The sequence below is a fragment of the Poecile atricapillus genome, chromosome 2, assembly GCF_030490865.1.
Source record: "Poecile atricapillus isolate bPoeAtr1 chromosome 2, bPoeAtr1.hap1, whole genome shotgun sequence".
Taxonomy (NCBI): domain Eukaryota; kingdom Metazoa; phylum Chordata; class Aves; order Passeriformes; family Paridae; genus Poecile; species Poecile atricapillus.
The window spans coordinates 58,637,767-58,653,163 of record NC_081250.1 but is presented as its reverse complement, the minus strand read 5'-3'; the positions used below and the strand labels follow the sequence as shown (position 1 = coordinate 58,653,163).

Genomic DNA, 15,397 nt, shown 5'->3' with positions numbered 1-15,397 from the left:
TAGTCTCTTCATTTACTTCGGAAATAGATCTTAGTCTTTTATTATCTAATAGCAATCTTAGAAATGCCATTAGGTTTGGTTCAACTGCTTCAAAAATCTTTTTTTCATATGGTACAGAACTGTATTGTAAATATATATAATTTTTTACAAGATAGCATCTTGTTAGATGCTTTAAAAAAAACCTACCCTGATGGAAAACCTGGTGCATGTAGCTGTATTTATGAGTAGAATGCCTGGCCTGACACTAATAATACAGATGTTTTCTTGGGTATGTCTTACATTTTAGTAGAGAGAACATTAAGTAATTTTTTTAATTCATGTTTGCTGTTAAAGAATTACCTGTTTTGAAGTAATGGCTGTGTTCCCTTCAATCTGGCTTACTTTTATGTTGCCACTGAAGGGAATGGCATTATGATTTGCAAGTCTTTTTGACTCCCTTTATGCTAGCAGTAACAACTATACAGACAGCTTGACTAGGGAGCTAATATGTGTGGAACCTAATCTGACCCTGTCCAAAACACATGCCAGTAAAAGGAACACAGCCAGAAAAATTAACTGTGGAGTTAGGTTAGGGAAGGAATCTCTTCAGTGATTCAAGATAATTAATGTGTATTCCACTTTCCTACAAAAGTTGATGGGAATTGTTATACTGTATCCTGCCATGCAGGAACAAATAGAAAAGGTCAAATAGAAGTGGTATACTGGTTCACTTAGGGATTAGGTATTTCATCCTAAAGACCTCTCTTGTTATTTACAAAAATTAAAAAAAAATACTTTTTAAATAACTCCTTGAAATTTGTCATGATCCTTGGTCAGATGTATTATGAATTCATGACAGGACTTTATGAAATTAATTACAAAAGGACGGAGAATGGGTTGTATTCAATTTCTGTTTCACTGATCATCTTTCTCTCTGTACATGCAAGAGCTACAGACTAATTTCTGAAAACAAACCTATAGACAATTTAAACCTCTATGATCAATGCTGCTCACATATTAAAAAACTGAGCCTGAATGTGAAGCTTGAATATAGCACTGAACTGCACAAATTTGGTAATGAACTTAATTCAGAATGCAAAGACCAAGAAACATATAGCTGGTAAATGAAATTCAACCCAGCAGACATTAAGTCAAAACTTTGTCAGCTGGACAAAGAAGCCCTTCTATGTCAAATTTCTGCTATGAGAGTGAGGGATGAATTTCATTTAACCTGAAACATGCATTGTTCTGTTAGTGTCAGAAAATTTGCAGAAATTTCTCCTTAACACAGGTCTGGTCTTACTCAGCAATTGCAGTTCTTGTCCTTCCCTGCTTCATTTATCTTTACCATCTCTCCAGAAGCACAGATAAAAATAGTGTGAAACAGCTAAACTCATAAGCCTTAAATGCACTGTGTATTTTTCATTCGAATAACTTAAGACAAAAGAAAAATGAGGGTAAGTCATCATCTGTTTGGGCATGGAAGGTGTGGTATGTGGGAAATGGAACGAACTGTAGAAAGCTGAAAATTTTATGTGAGGATATAAAGACAGGAAAGTATCATAATGAAATAAGCAGATGCTATATAACTGGCCAGACAATTCTGTAGATGAGCATGATGGAAAGAGAGAGAGCTCATTTGATGTTTTCCTATTCTGAATGACCTAAAGGAAGGTGTTTCACTAACTCTTTTAGCAGTGGTAGACATTGGACAAGTGACTTTTTCCTGGCCCTGTTGTCAGCTCTTCACAATCGTTGCAGGGCTTTTGATTTCTTCTTGTAATATGGAAGAGTTTCACAATATACTCTTAAAATCTGCTGACTGAAGAACAAGAGGAAAAAAAAAAATTTACCTGGCTTAGTATCCTGTTCTAGACAATAGCCAGAAGCAGAGTGCTGGGAAGCAGCATACAACTGGAATAAGGACACAGTAGTACCTCCTCAAAAGAGTCATCTGTCTCTTAACTCAAGATGTGGGAAATTTCCTGAGTTAGATCTGTTTTCTTTAAGTAACCTGCAATGAATTTTCCTCCTCTAAACTTACCCAGTTCACCCTTGAACCTGTGTCACCTTTTAACATTGAAATGGGAGGAAGTTACACAGGTTAAGTACATATTTAAGAATGATTGCCTGTTATTTTAATTTTGCTGACTTTATTTATGACCTCTTTGGTAAAAATCAGCAGTATCTATGCTCCCTTTTTAGGTGCCTGTTTCCTAAATGTCTGTCATATTCCCCATTAGAAGTCAAGTTTATTTTGTCATATCTAGGGTGGAAGCTATATTGACCTTGGTTATTGCTCTTTTTGAAAATTTTCCACTTCTTTTTACTTTCTATTTGGAATAAACATCAGAAATAATCAGAGAACCCAAATAATTTGGGAACAATTGTAAATCAAACCTGGAATCTAAGCATTAAGATTTAGCAGTATAGCAAATAATTATTGCAGTACTAATTCCTGATGTAAGAATCAAAAAACAATTCTCCTTTTTCTTCATTTAAGGCTAATCTTATAGAACATTGATGATTCTTCACAAAATCACAGAATATTCTGAATTGTAAGGGACCCACAAGGATCATCAAGTCCAACTCTTAAGTGAGCGGCCCATAATGGGGATTGAAGCCATAACCTTGGCATAATTAGCGCCATGCCCTAACCAACTGAGAGAGTCCCAGGATTATCAGAATATAAATCTTGATTCAAAAATTGTGGTTTTCTTCTTCAGGCTAACTCCATATCCTCCTTCTTTTCCCCCTCTGTTTTTGGTTGAATGGTTCTCCATGCCTTTCAAACAACAAATTTTCCTCACTTAGGAGAGTAAGAACTACAGTTTCCTTGCTATATAGGGATCTCTTGATCTATGCACAAAGACTTATGTGCTTAGTTGGAGATTTTTCTTTTTTTGAAACAGAAATTTCTATGAAGCTCATCCTGTGTTTGGTGGTTGTTTCAAAAGAGAGATGAAAAATGGGCATAGGTTTTGATTATTGACAAGGTGTAGAATTTTTTGTGTATTTTGATAAATAAGTAATTTCCCCTTTCTTGCAAAATGTTTAGCGACAATCTGTAATTCGATCAAATACACTTGATTATCCTACCTCCTAAAGTTTCCTTTCGTTGTAAACAGCACATTTCACAGCTGCTAATGAGTAACAAATCTGTACATGCTCCAAATTGATTATGAGAGATTGTCTGTTTACAATCTGCAGATCATTATTGCTAGGGAGGAGAGAGGGGAGGAAAAAAAGGGGAAGTTTAAAGTAATCATGGAAGCAGTTTTCTATTGGAAGTGTTTTCCCAAGGAGTATATATTTTGTAAACATGTAGTAAGATAATACAAGCCTGCATTTCATTTTAGAAGTCTAAATATTTTTCCCTGAAGTTTATATAATGTTGATCAGGTGCAAAATGATGATGACCATAACTCGCTATATGAATTCTAGATGATTTAAATAGAAAACAGGGTGTTAATTTTCAGGAATTAGTGTTCATAACTTCCTTCAGCTCATATACTGTAACATACTGTTCTGCATTTTGATACATCTGAGGAAAAGTATATGTTATTTTTAAAATACTTTTGACTAGTTCTTTTAATATGATAAGATAGAAGTAATATGAACTTCTAACATTATTTCACTTCTTAGAAAGTTATTTGTGTCTGTGTATGTGCAGTGAATGCTATTATACAATGATGGATAGGAGGATGCAAACATCCTGTGTCAGTTACTCAGGTGGTTTGACATGGTTCTTAACTTTTTGTAATGGTAGTTTACATACTAGCTGTTCTTATTTCTAACAGGAAGACAGTGATCCTGCAGTTCATGAGAGCCTAAGCATAGAAAATACATTATGGGCAAGCACTGTTGTTGCTTCAGGTAAGTGTTGCAATACAAAGCTGCTAATGTATCAGCATATATCAAATACTTCCATGGAAGTGCATCCTTATTTTTCAAAAGCCATTAATATTTCACACTGTAAAATACTTTTATCTTCCAGACTATCAAACTGTTGCTTTCCTGCTTTCCCGTTGGTTTCATCATCCAGCTCAAAATATTCTCATACATTTTTAATCCTTCTTAATAGCTTTGGTTTTTTTTTAACTTAAATTTTGATCTTTCAGTAATGCAGTCCCTTGTAGCCTACTGAAGTCACTGACCTTTTTGATTTAATTAAAACTTTCAGTGGTAAGGTGCTCTGTTCAGCTCACAGTGGATGCTTTTCCCTGCTGAAAAGCAAGGATGGCTTTGCATTTTTCAGGAGTTTTTCTTTTATGTATTAAGTCTTAATCAGAAAGACTAGATAAATTATAAAGTTGTGTAATTTTAAAACACTGGGATATAACTATTAGTACTGTTACATATATGTCCCAGATAAATGAGTACGCATTAATACCTAGATGCTGTATTCAGACTCTTTTTAGAGCAGAAATTTATTTTCTTTCATTTTTGCTCTATGTAAGGAAAGTCAAAAGAGCTGTGGTTATTCTTCTGCGTGAAGACTAAGGAATTGACTAAGAGCATGATTTCTGAAGAGAACTAGGATTTAAGATGGGGAATTGGAACAACTGGGAATAGCCAAAAAATGGGAAGAAAATAAAAGTGTCTCCAGCTAAACTATATAGTTAGTCCCTGCTATGAAGATTTCATACATCACTGAGGGGCCTGCTGGAAGGCTATGAGGAAAGGATTAATTCTGAGGAGGTAGCAAAGGAGTCTGTGACTGAGCACTCCTTTCCTGAATGCTGAAAAGATGGTCATGTTCTTTGATTCTTAGTGTTGTTTGGTTTGACTGCACGAGAAAACTATTCTCTCTAAAACTTTTTGGTCAAGTGGATGATGCCTAAAATTGTCCTCAGTTAGGTTTTTCACTTAGGTAGCCAAGATCTTTAACTTTGTATAAAAAGATGCTTCTCATGAATTATAAATTTCAGTACTGTGTAACCTTGGTTTAAGTTTCCTTTTCCTCAAATCTATGTTCAGAGGAAAACTACACTCAAAGAATGTGCAAAGTCAGTAATTCTGAATCACTGCATTTAAATTTTAATTGAAAGCTGTTCATGTTTTCATTTCCATGGTAGATGATTTTGTTTAGAAGTGTAGCTATTGACTGATTGCTCTTGATCTGCTATCTAAATTTGGCACCCATATTAATGGAAACAGTGCTCCTTAAAATGTATACCTTGGGATAAGTTTGAGGTTTTACTTCTGAGGGGTCTTGTGAAAGTTTGATAATTTATGAAGGACTTCAGCTCATTATTAATGATGGCAGTGGAAAAACATAGGAAAAGATAATTCTATTGTTGGAACATAGTTTTTAACAGTGGAATAAGACTTTTAAGGCAGACAAAGGGGAAATTCACTGAATAATTCGAAGTAAAAGATATTGAATGGCTCTTCAAGACTGCAGCCCCTTTTGAAGAGAAAAATAATGTGATCAAGAAATTAAAAATTGTGTTGTGCTATGCATACAGAAATTTTCTTGATTTAAGGTACCAGACAAAAATAATTTCCTTTAGTAACTGATTTTGTTAATTATATCTAACAATTATATATAACCTTTGGCATGTCTTTCATTTTGCTCACCTCATTTCATGTATTAACTATAATTTAACGCCATGATAACATGCTTCTCTCTTATAAGTACTCCATGTCTTTTAGGGCAAAAATCCAGATTTTAAAAATTACTCAGGACTTCTGTGGATGTAATTTTAGCATTTGATAGGATTAGCCCTTCAGCAAAAAGTAGAAAATTTTTGCCTTCAGTTTGTTGCTTATCTAATAAGGCATTTATAATGTCTTAGAGGTACACTGTACAACATGCAGTCATGAGGAAGACCATAAGGTAAAACATCTAGCAAATTGTTAAAAGTAAGGTGTTCTAGATCTGGTTGATAACTGGTGTATCATTCAGTTGCTTCCATCTCACTTCCAAGCTGAATGTACATAACTAAGTCAGAACACTTGATGCTGAGCTAATTAAATCTGCTTGCATTTTTTTTTTAAAGTAGACTTCATAATTTAATTTCCAAAATTTGTGACAACTGAAAATCATAATAAAAATGCTGGTCACTGTCTGACTGCATTATAAACACATAGAAGCTGACTTGCTTAGAGCTGCCATGGAAGGTTATCAAAGGTGGACTCTGCCTGTACAAATTTGCAGGTACCTCTGCATTCCCTCCCCTACTATAGTTGGTCACAGCCCTTCATTATATCTGAAAAATCTAGTGGAAGAATATGCTTGTGCACAGCTTCTACAGACAAGTGACACTAGGATTCCATGGAAACTGAAGAATAAACAGCCCATAGCATGTGAAAGTGTACAGTTTTTCTACTCTGTAGACAGCTACCTCACCCACACTTGTATTGGATTTCAGTGTCCTTACTGTCTAAGTTCACAGCTCTTTTGCACACAGGTATTTTTCACCAAAAAAATCTATGACTTCTCTGTGAAAACCTAGTAATTCTATTGCTATTCCACTTTGGTTCAAGAAAGGGGGTTGGAGGCTGACCCCAGGTAGTTGGGGGAAGAGTTCTGCCCTGCAATGTTTCCTGTACATCTCTTCAATTACCCTAAGACTCTTCACTATGACAGTCTTTAATGCAGTCTGGCTTGGAGTGCTGCTTCCTCCAGTGCTCTCTAAGCAGCCTGGACATCATCTGTTACTAAGCCAAGCAAATGTGTGACTCACTGGGACCCTGTTAGGCCTTTCTAACCCCTTGTAGGCTGTTACAAAGTGTTCTGGGTCAATCTAGCAGTATTATCTTGACATATTACTGACTGATGGTGTTGGTCTCAGGAGCAGAGAGAGAGAGAGAGCTACATCTGACACCCAGAAAAGGAATATGTACCTGGGTTGCACATAATTTTAAAAATTATAATAATTAATTATTATATTATTATAATAATATATTTTATATATTATAATATATATTATATTATAATATATTATAATAATATAAATAATTAAAAATGGTTTTGTATAGGACCCACAGAACAATTTTTGGATGAGGGGGTTTTCCTCACAGAGGTTAATCGATGCTGAATTTCCTGATACTACTCTTTGACATATTACAAAAAACGCATTGTGTCAGATAGGATAACTCACTATCCCCAGGATAGATGCCATTGCTATTTGTCAAGGTGGTACAGAGGGTCAAGGTTAGGCTGGGAAGAGTGTTTGGGGAATTATGTGGGGAAATACCTCAGAAAATTTGAGCTCTGGTTGCTGATGCCCTGACAGTTCTAGAAGAGAGAGACCACAAATCAATTATTTTGCAGATCAGTAACAGTAAATTTAAGTGTATAAAGGTTTCATGAAATCTTATCAACTGCATCTTGAATGCAGATTACTAAAGCTCATGAAAATATCAGAATACTACAATAATGGTTTCTACACAGAAAAAAAGCACATATTGCTAGAGCAGTAGAAGTGACAAGAAAAGTATTTGCTACAATTTAAGACTTTCTATTTTCTTCATAAATTTTGGGAACTAAAAAATTGATTCAACAAAATTGTGTAATTCCAAAAAAAATTAAGAATTAGCTATTCCATGTCATTTTTTAATATCAAAATATAATGTTCAGGAGAGTGAGATTACTCAAATTTTTACATTTGGAAGGCATTTACTTTCCTTGGATTTAGTATGTCTCTTTACCCCGTAGAATAACAATAAGCTATATGGGGAGGGGGGGAATCCATTTTACCACACCTAATATTATACCCAGTTTCAAAATTGATAGTTTAGATATGTAAATGGGGATTCCTACTGATATCCAGTCTGCAGGGTTTTCTGCCCTTTGCTGTAAGGCTCTGATGGAGATCTGGTGACCACCTGTATGATGTTTATCCTAACCCTCAAAAGGACAGAGATTAATGTGTCTGAATCACACTTGACGTTCTGGCAGGGATGGAAATCAAAAGCCTTTCTCTCAAGTCCGAAGCATGCAGTCATCCTTTTGTTATTCTTTAATAAGTGAGATAGGAAAAAACATTCTGATTTTTCTCCTTACATGCAACATTCTAGCAGGTTTTTAAAAGTAGCAGTAAGGCACAGAGTCTCTGTCATTCTTAATATCTGTATTATCACTATAGAATTAATAACAGTGTCTGGAGGAAAGGAAATTTTGGTTAGTGAAAACTTGCAAAACTATTGGAGAAACACATCTAAATATAAGCAAATAACATAAACCACTCACTAGTCTGAAAACCTTAGTTTATCTTCAATTAAATAATTTATCTTTCAGATTGTTTGTGCTTGTGGCATCAGTGGCTGAGGTGTTTGTGTTTATTGAAAGCTTCAGTGGGTTTCATTTCAGAAAGGGAGAGAGGAAAGTTAGCAGTTAAATTTTAAAAAGCCTCAAAATGTCCACTACAGTATGGAGTTCAGCTTTTTGTTCTCCACTTGTGCTAATGATCAGTGTGTTTCAAAAAGATAATGCAGCTTTCTGAGAAACCTGCTGAGATACCTATTAAGAGAAGATTTGTATTAATGAAATGGCATCATCATTTTGGCAGATGTCAGTCTTGTGAAGTCACTTTAGATAAAATCAGAACAATTTATATAACTGCATAGCTGTCAAAAGCAGTATTTTCTGCCAACTCTTAATTACAACTTTAATTAATTTAAGCACACCCTGGTTTTTAAAGTATGGTTCATGTGGTACTTGGGAGATAGTAAAATTGATATGATCACACACAGGATTCAGAGTATGCCTAACTATCACAAGTCTGCTTTTATTTCTTTTTCTAGGCCCACATTTGTTCTAGTGGTGTCTCCTAACTTCTCTCCCCCTCATTAACCACCCCACCCGTAGCTATCAGTGGTTGCTCAGTGTATGAGACCCAGTTTGCAGAGGCCCCATACATAAAGATACGTGAGTTGTTGCTTTTAATAAGCTGAGGTTTGCAGTAAAGCTGTGCTTCCAGAAATCCCAGACTGGATTCAGTTCATGTTACTAGAAACCAGAACTGTCCCTGGTACAACCACTGCGGGACAACACTGAAATAGGGACAGAGTTCACTACCAGTACTTCAGATATAAGGAATGCTTAGTTACCACTGATACTGTGCTCATGTCAGAAAGTTTAAAATCTAAGATCAACAACTTTGTAAGTTATACAACTGTTACAAGCAGCAGTTTAGTAAGATCTAACCAAAATTCTGCTCTGAGTTCCATAGTCAAAATGGAATTTATCTTTCACCTTTGAAACCATCTTTTCAAGGAGCAAAATTCAAGACAAGTAGGACAGTTTGTTTTTCTGAGCTGCAGCAGCCTAGCAAGGTGAAACTTTGTAGAAATGTACCATTTGGAATGTAGAGTCCTCCCCAGCCTCTCTTGAAGCAAATACCTATTGAAGGCAGGGGTTGCTGTAGTGTGCAGGAGGAGATTCCCTACAGAGAATTGTCCAGTACGTTCTGACTGTTGGACAGAGGTCAGCTCAGGATCACTCCAAAATAAAGTGCCCCAAAGCGATATGTGGACATTAGTTGGAGACAATAGAAAGGGTTCCAAAATTATGGATAAGTGACTATTGGAGGAAATTTGGGGTGGTCTGGGCATTGATCTGTGGGTGTGAGCAGTGGTACTACGCATCACTTGTTTCACTTGGGTTTTTGGGGTTTATTCTTTTTTCTCTTTACAGTATTTGTAATCATTTATATTATCACAAGTAATACTAGTACTGTTGTCAAGTTTTACTTTGTTTCAATCATTAAACCATTATTTTCTCAATCCATGAATTGTGATGGTTTGTTTCTTGTTTTTTTTTTTTAGACAAGAGGGATTTGTTGACTAGTTGGTTTTGTTTTCTTTTTAATTCCTTTTTCCTTGTTCTCCTCGCCATCCTATCATTGGTGCTCTGGGGAGGAGGTGAGCAAGAAGCTGCATAAAACTTAGTTGCCAGGGATTAAACATTCCTATTTTTTAGTAAATGCAGACATCTTTAATTCACTATCATCTTTTTTGTCTTCTGGTGTTTCTTCAATCTTTTACAACCTGTTATGCTGTAAGAGTAGTGGTAGCAAATCTTACATGTGGTTCTAATTGCCAAAGACAAATTAAGTTAATGTCTTAATGTCAAATTAAGTTAAGGTTAAGTTTCATGTTTCTACTTTTTTTAAAGTTTTCTGAGAAGAGAGTTTTTGAATAGTTATGTTTATTATTTTTTATAGCATAGCGACCACAAAAAAAAATCACATTCTTGGTTGTACTGCCATAAAGACATTTCAGGTCACTTAATGAAGTAATAGAAGTAAAGGGAGTTTTTTATGCTAGAAAGTGTTATTTGACATATTAATAAAGAATAAAATTTTGTTTAACATAAAATTTTTGGCTGAAGCCAAATTTTCCTATACCGTGCTGTAAAAATTGACTAAAAGATAATTAAAGCTAAAAGATAATTTAAAAAATTTAAATTTTTATAAGCTAATGAAGAGAATTTTTTCTGTATAACATTCTATCAAAGTAATTAATTGGCTGAACCAGATTTTACATCATTATAGATGGCAGAGGTAGCAGGCAATTGGTATGTGATATATTCAGCACCACTTTACCCATTTTTTTAATTCCCTGTGCAGTTATTTATGTCCTAAGTTCTGAAAACAGAGGAAAGTTTAAGTTCAAATACAAGTTTCTAACCAGTTCCACTGGAAGTATTGTTTCCATAAAAAAGAAAGAAAGTGTGTTATCATCTTTATGGATGTTTATTGCAGAAGTTAAAATGTTTCTTTATTTTATATTCTGAAAAACAACACTCACAATGTTACACATAAATGTTGGAGTTTTTTCATACAATTGATTTGTTTAAGGAACTGAATTAGTGCAAGTTTTAATTTGGAAAAATTTTCTCTCATTTACTTTTGACAGCTCTGGGTTTTTGTTTGTTTTTCAGGAACTGTAATTGGTGTTGTTATTTATACAGGCAAGGAAACACGAAGCGTAATGAACACATCCAATCCAAAAAATAAGGTAAGTTGGTCTTCCTCTGTGATTGACAGATTCTGTCCTCAGAAAAAAAATAGATGTACCTAAACTGAAAAATCTAAAAGTTTTTAATATGTTTCATGTGTGCTGCTACCTTGAATTTTGGTGCAAGAAGTGAACTCTGCCACAGTCTCCTTTGGAAAGTAAATTAATTTTTCCTTTAGCTAGGAATGTTACAGGTAGTAATGGGGGCATATGTCTTTGAAGTATCAATGTTCTTATTCACACCTTTATAATTCTGTCTCACAGACACTTCACTTCTCCCATATTATTTCACTGTAAAGTATTTGCTAAAGGTACTCAGTAGTTTTAAGGAGTGTTTATAACAAGTGGTGGTAGAACAAGCTAACTGATGTTCCAGTCAGTACCCAGAACACTCTTTCAGAGATTTTTGCAAGCAATTAAAACATTTTCAAGGATTTTTCTATCAAGAAGATACCAGAAGTTTCAGTGCTTCTCTCTGTAAAAGATTCTTTCAGTTCTAAACACAACAAAGAGCTCTTCACTTAATCAGTAATGTTTCTAATATAAGTTGGGGAGCACTCTCAAAGAAATAAAACTTCAGCTGTGGGCTGTGCCTTACAACCTAGACCTGTGTTTAGTAATATGTAATTATATTAAGAAAGGAAAAAATTATTGCAAGAGGTTTAGAAAAAAAATCAACTGTGACAGGTTGCCATTTTCACGCCATTCATAATAAGTTGCTCTGAGTAAGAACATCAAGAGTGAAATGATAATACAAATTGCTTGAAGCAGTTATTGCAGTCCCCTGAGTGTATTGATTTGTGTTTCTAATAAATAGATGCTTTTAAATGTCTCATTGACAGAGAGAGGTGATATGTACCATTACCAGGATTAATATGGCCTTTTATTATTTTAATCTTTGTAACATGCATTTTAAACTAATAGAGTAAAATGGAACCAGAATATTAGTGGTGTATGGTTATTTTCTCTTCTACCTGATACCAAGATGAGCCCTTTAGTAACAAAATCTTTCTGTTGAGAATTCTGAGCAACTTCTGACTAATAAGTAATTCTCACAAGTGTTTAAAATGGAATTATTTAATGTAGTAAACTAATAGGGAAGTATGCATGAATGTAACATGCATTACTTAAATTCAACAGATTCAGGGGATCTATTAGGCTTTTAGTAAATGTTAAATTTTTTGTATGTGACTATTTCAACAATAGTATTGGCATGGATATCTTGTCTCTGTGGACTGAACAACCATGTTTAGAGCAGTAATCAACATGTAACATGGCCAGCAAGGATGAATTTGGGAGCTGAAAACAGGAAAACACTTACAGCTCTCACAGCTGAGTAAGTGCTAAAATGGAGTACTGCACCGTAAAAAATAGTCATCATTTTAAAGATGTAGTTTTAGCTGTACCTTTCTGTGGAATCTGCATCTTACTGTCACTTTATCTTCTGCCATGGGATGAGATTGGTTTGCATATTTCTGCATGATAAGACAAAGGTGATATTTTGTGCTACCTAGCCATGGAGAAGGTAGACAAACAATACTCAGTTCATTCCTCCTCTGTGTCCTCAGGAATCTTCCTGTGTTTTCTCAAGCTTGATGATAACAGTTACATGGTAGGTAGGGTATGTAGTATTAGGACTCAAAAGGAGGGTAAAGGGAGTTTAAAATAGCCTTTGAGAGTAGAAGGTATATTACATTTGAAAGATTAAAGATTTGAACATTAAAAAAAAAGAAATTTGCGTCCAACTTACTGAAACAAAATTAAAATTAAATTGATCAATTGTGCTGTTGCTGCAAACTTGAGAATAAGTCTGCAGCCTTTTCTGCTTTAGGAAATAATTGTTTGAAATACTGCTTGAAACTAGTTTTAAATGGCACATTGTCTCTCTCTGCTGCTCTTTGAAAACAAATACAAATAACATTTTAGAGATTTTCCTGTACAACGTTTTGATAGACTCTTATTGGGAGCATAGTTCAGTGATACTGGTGTCTTCTTTCTCTGGGAGAAGGCAAACACTGAGATTTATGATTTCCAAATTACACTGTCAAACTGAAACTCATATGTCCTGAAATACGCAAGAAATACATGGGCCTGACTTATCAGTCCTCTCTTCATTGAAATACAGTTAATGCTACAGTTGTATTTTTTGCTGGAGAATAACATTACTGCTGTATTTCATACTATAAATTTGTTTTTTCTAATGGTAGATTTTTAGTTTTCCTTCTTCAGGGTACATGCTTTTTGAATGAACCAATTATATTGAAATTTAGAGATGCAGGCCTGCTCTATAAGCACTCATCAAAAGACTAAAGCTGAAATAAGTTTAGGAAAATTTGCATAAGAAAAATTGTGAAATTTATGTACCTGTTCAAGCATGGGATTTATCTGTATGTTAAACTTAGAAGGATTTATTGTGTTTGCTGAAGTATTTAGTCATTCAAGCAACAATTTTCTTAACTTAAAGTCAACACTTACTTGTTTTATTACAATTGTAAAAATTGTTTCATTGCCTAAGGATGCAGACACAGTCTGAAAAACACAAAGATAGAGAGCATAGAATTTTCTTAATGGATCAATTCAATATGTTTTTAATTCCAACAATATAAAGAAAAATTATTTCTGGAAAGGTTTAATTTCTGTCTAAAATGATATATGTTCTGTGCATCAGATAAATGTGGAAGTGGTAACATCAACATTATAGTGTAATGACTCTCTGCATTTTACCTCATTGGCAGTCACATCAGCTTACTCAGGAATGCAGTTCCAGCCTTTAAAGAAAAAAAAAAAATCAGATTGAATTGTGCTCCTCACAATGCTGTAATCAGTAATCAATCCTATTTGGATAGATATTCTTAAACCTTGGCTTTCTGGATGAAGTTGGACTTGTCAATGCTAAAGGTCATTTATAGGTGTTAATTAACCAAGAGGGAAATTAACAAACTAAGGTTATTTATTTATTTTGTCTGGCATTTTGCAGTGTTTTCTTATTCTTACCTGTTTAAAGTGCAGAACAGTTTTTTCTTATCTAAATTCAGAGTTGCTTTTGCAGCTTTGGTCTTCATAGACAGCAAGACTGTTGATGCAGCCCTTCTGCAAATGTGACTTGTTTCCATCAGTGGAAATAGATTTTGGGGGTGAAGTTAAAAAACCACAATATCCTTGGTGGGAGATGGAAATCAACAGAATGTATTTTGTATACTAAAATTGAAACTTTAAATTTACTTGGACTTTACAATATATGCATCAGAATTAGTAGAAATTATCATAAATGGAACTCCTGAGAAATCAGTAGCCTCTCTAAAGGAGCTACAGCATGTAATCTGCCTAGTGTGCTTCAGATTAGTATAAAAATAGTTTTAATGTTGCTAATCCTTACAAGCAGCATTGAAAACACTTTTTTCCCCCCTTATTTTATGGAATTCTACTTCTGCTGTTAAATTTTAACATCAGAAGTAAAACTTCATAGTAACCATTTAGTGTTCATCAAAATAGTAATACTGTTTTTACCCTAATTCTTAACTAGCCTGAAAGCTAACTACTCTTATGGTTCCTGCTTTTGTTGCTTGTTTGCTGTTTTCATTTGGTTTCTTTAAGAAATGAAAATCTCAAAAGGGTGGTTGTTTGTTTTCTTCTTGTGTGTATATGTTGCCCTTGGTTATTTGTAAACAGCCTTGCTATTTTGGTAAGCTGAGGCAAAATCACTTTGCTTCTCTCTCTCTCTCTCTCTCTCTCTCTCTCTCTCTCTCTCTCGTTCTTTCCTCCCACAAAATTTCTTCCTACTGTGTTGTGACCAAATTTACTTCTCTGTGTTTAAAAGGCTTTTATCTATGCTCTTTCTCCCTTTTTTATGAGGATGATTTTTGAAAAATATTTGCTAAAAAGGGACACCCCTACCTCCAATTCTTTACTTGGAGTGAAATGGAGTGGTTGGAGCAGATTCGTGTGTTCCCAGAAGCAGATGTCTCTTCCCCAGTTTCCCTGTTCAGCTTAGCTTTTCCAATACTCAAAATATATGCTTCTTCTACCTTGGCAAATTTTTTTGAACATCAATAAATTAGCTTGTCCAACATCTTGTTGGTGGCATTCTTAAGTAAGCCATTCTTATCTGTTCTACCCCAAAGGCTGACATTTCTAAGTCAAATTTGCATTTCTGTTCAGAGCTTCATAAGGACATTGACTTTATCCTGCTGCTACATTGTTGTGCAAGAGCCCAGTAAGTTCACTTGCATATTTTTTTTACTAAATTGATAATTTGATATTCATAGACTGTTTGAGAAGAATGGCTTTCTCTGGCTGTAAGTCTGAAGGGTCAGGGTAAGAGTAGAAGAGTGAAAACTGTTACATGGTTCTTCATGGCAAATGTTAAGGATTTATAAGGAAAATGTTTATGCTGCACTTTTTATTGGAATATAGTCTGCTGTAGTTAATCCTCCTAAAAGCTTCTCTT

The 15,397-nt window shown here is 34.6% G+C and overlaps 1 protein-coding gene across 3 annotated transcripts in view; it reads left to right on the top strand.

Annotated features, from left to right (window-relative positions):
- ATP9B (ATPase phospholipid transporting 9B (putative)) overlaps positions 1 to 15,397 on the top strand; it is a 154,062-nt gene that overhangs the window by 72,255 nt on the left and 66,410 nt on the right. For all 3 annotated transcript variants that reach the window (XM_058831637.1, XM_058831636.1, XM_058831638.1), the window contains exons 10-11: positions 3,780 to 3,855; positions 10,874 to 10,950. In XM_058831637.1, the coding sequence (XP_058687620.1) occupies positions 3,780 to 3,855; positions 10,874 to 10,950 (153 nt within the window). The remainder of the gene's footprint in view (positions 1 to 3,779; positions 3,856 to 10,873; positions 10,951 to 15,397) is intronic.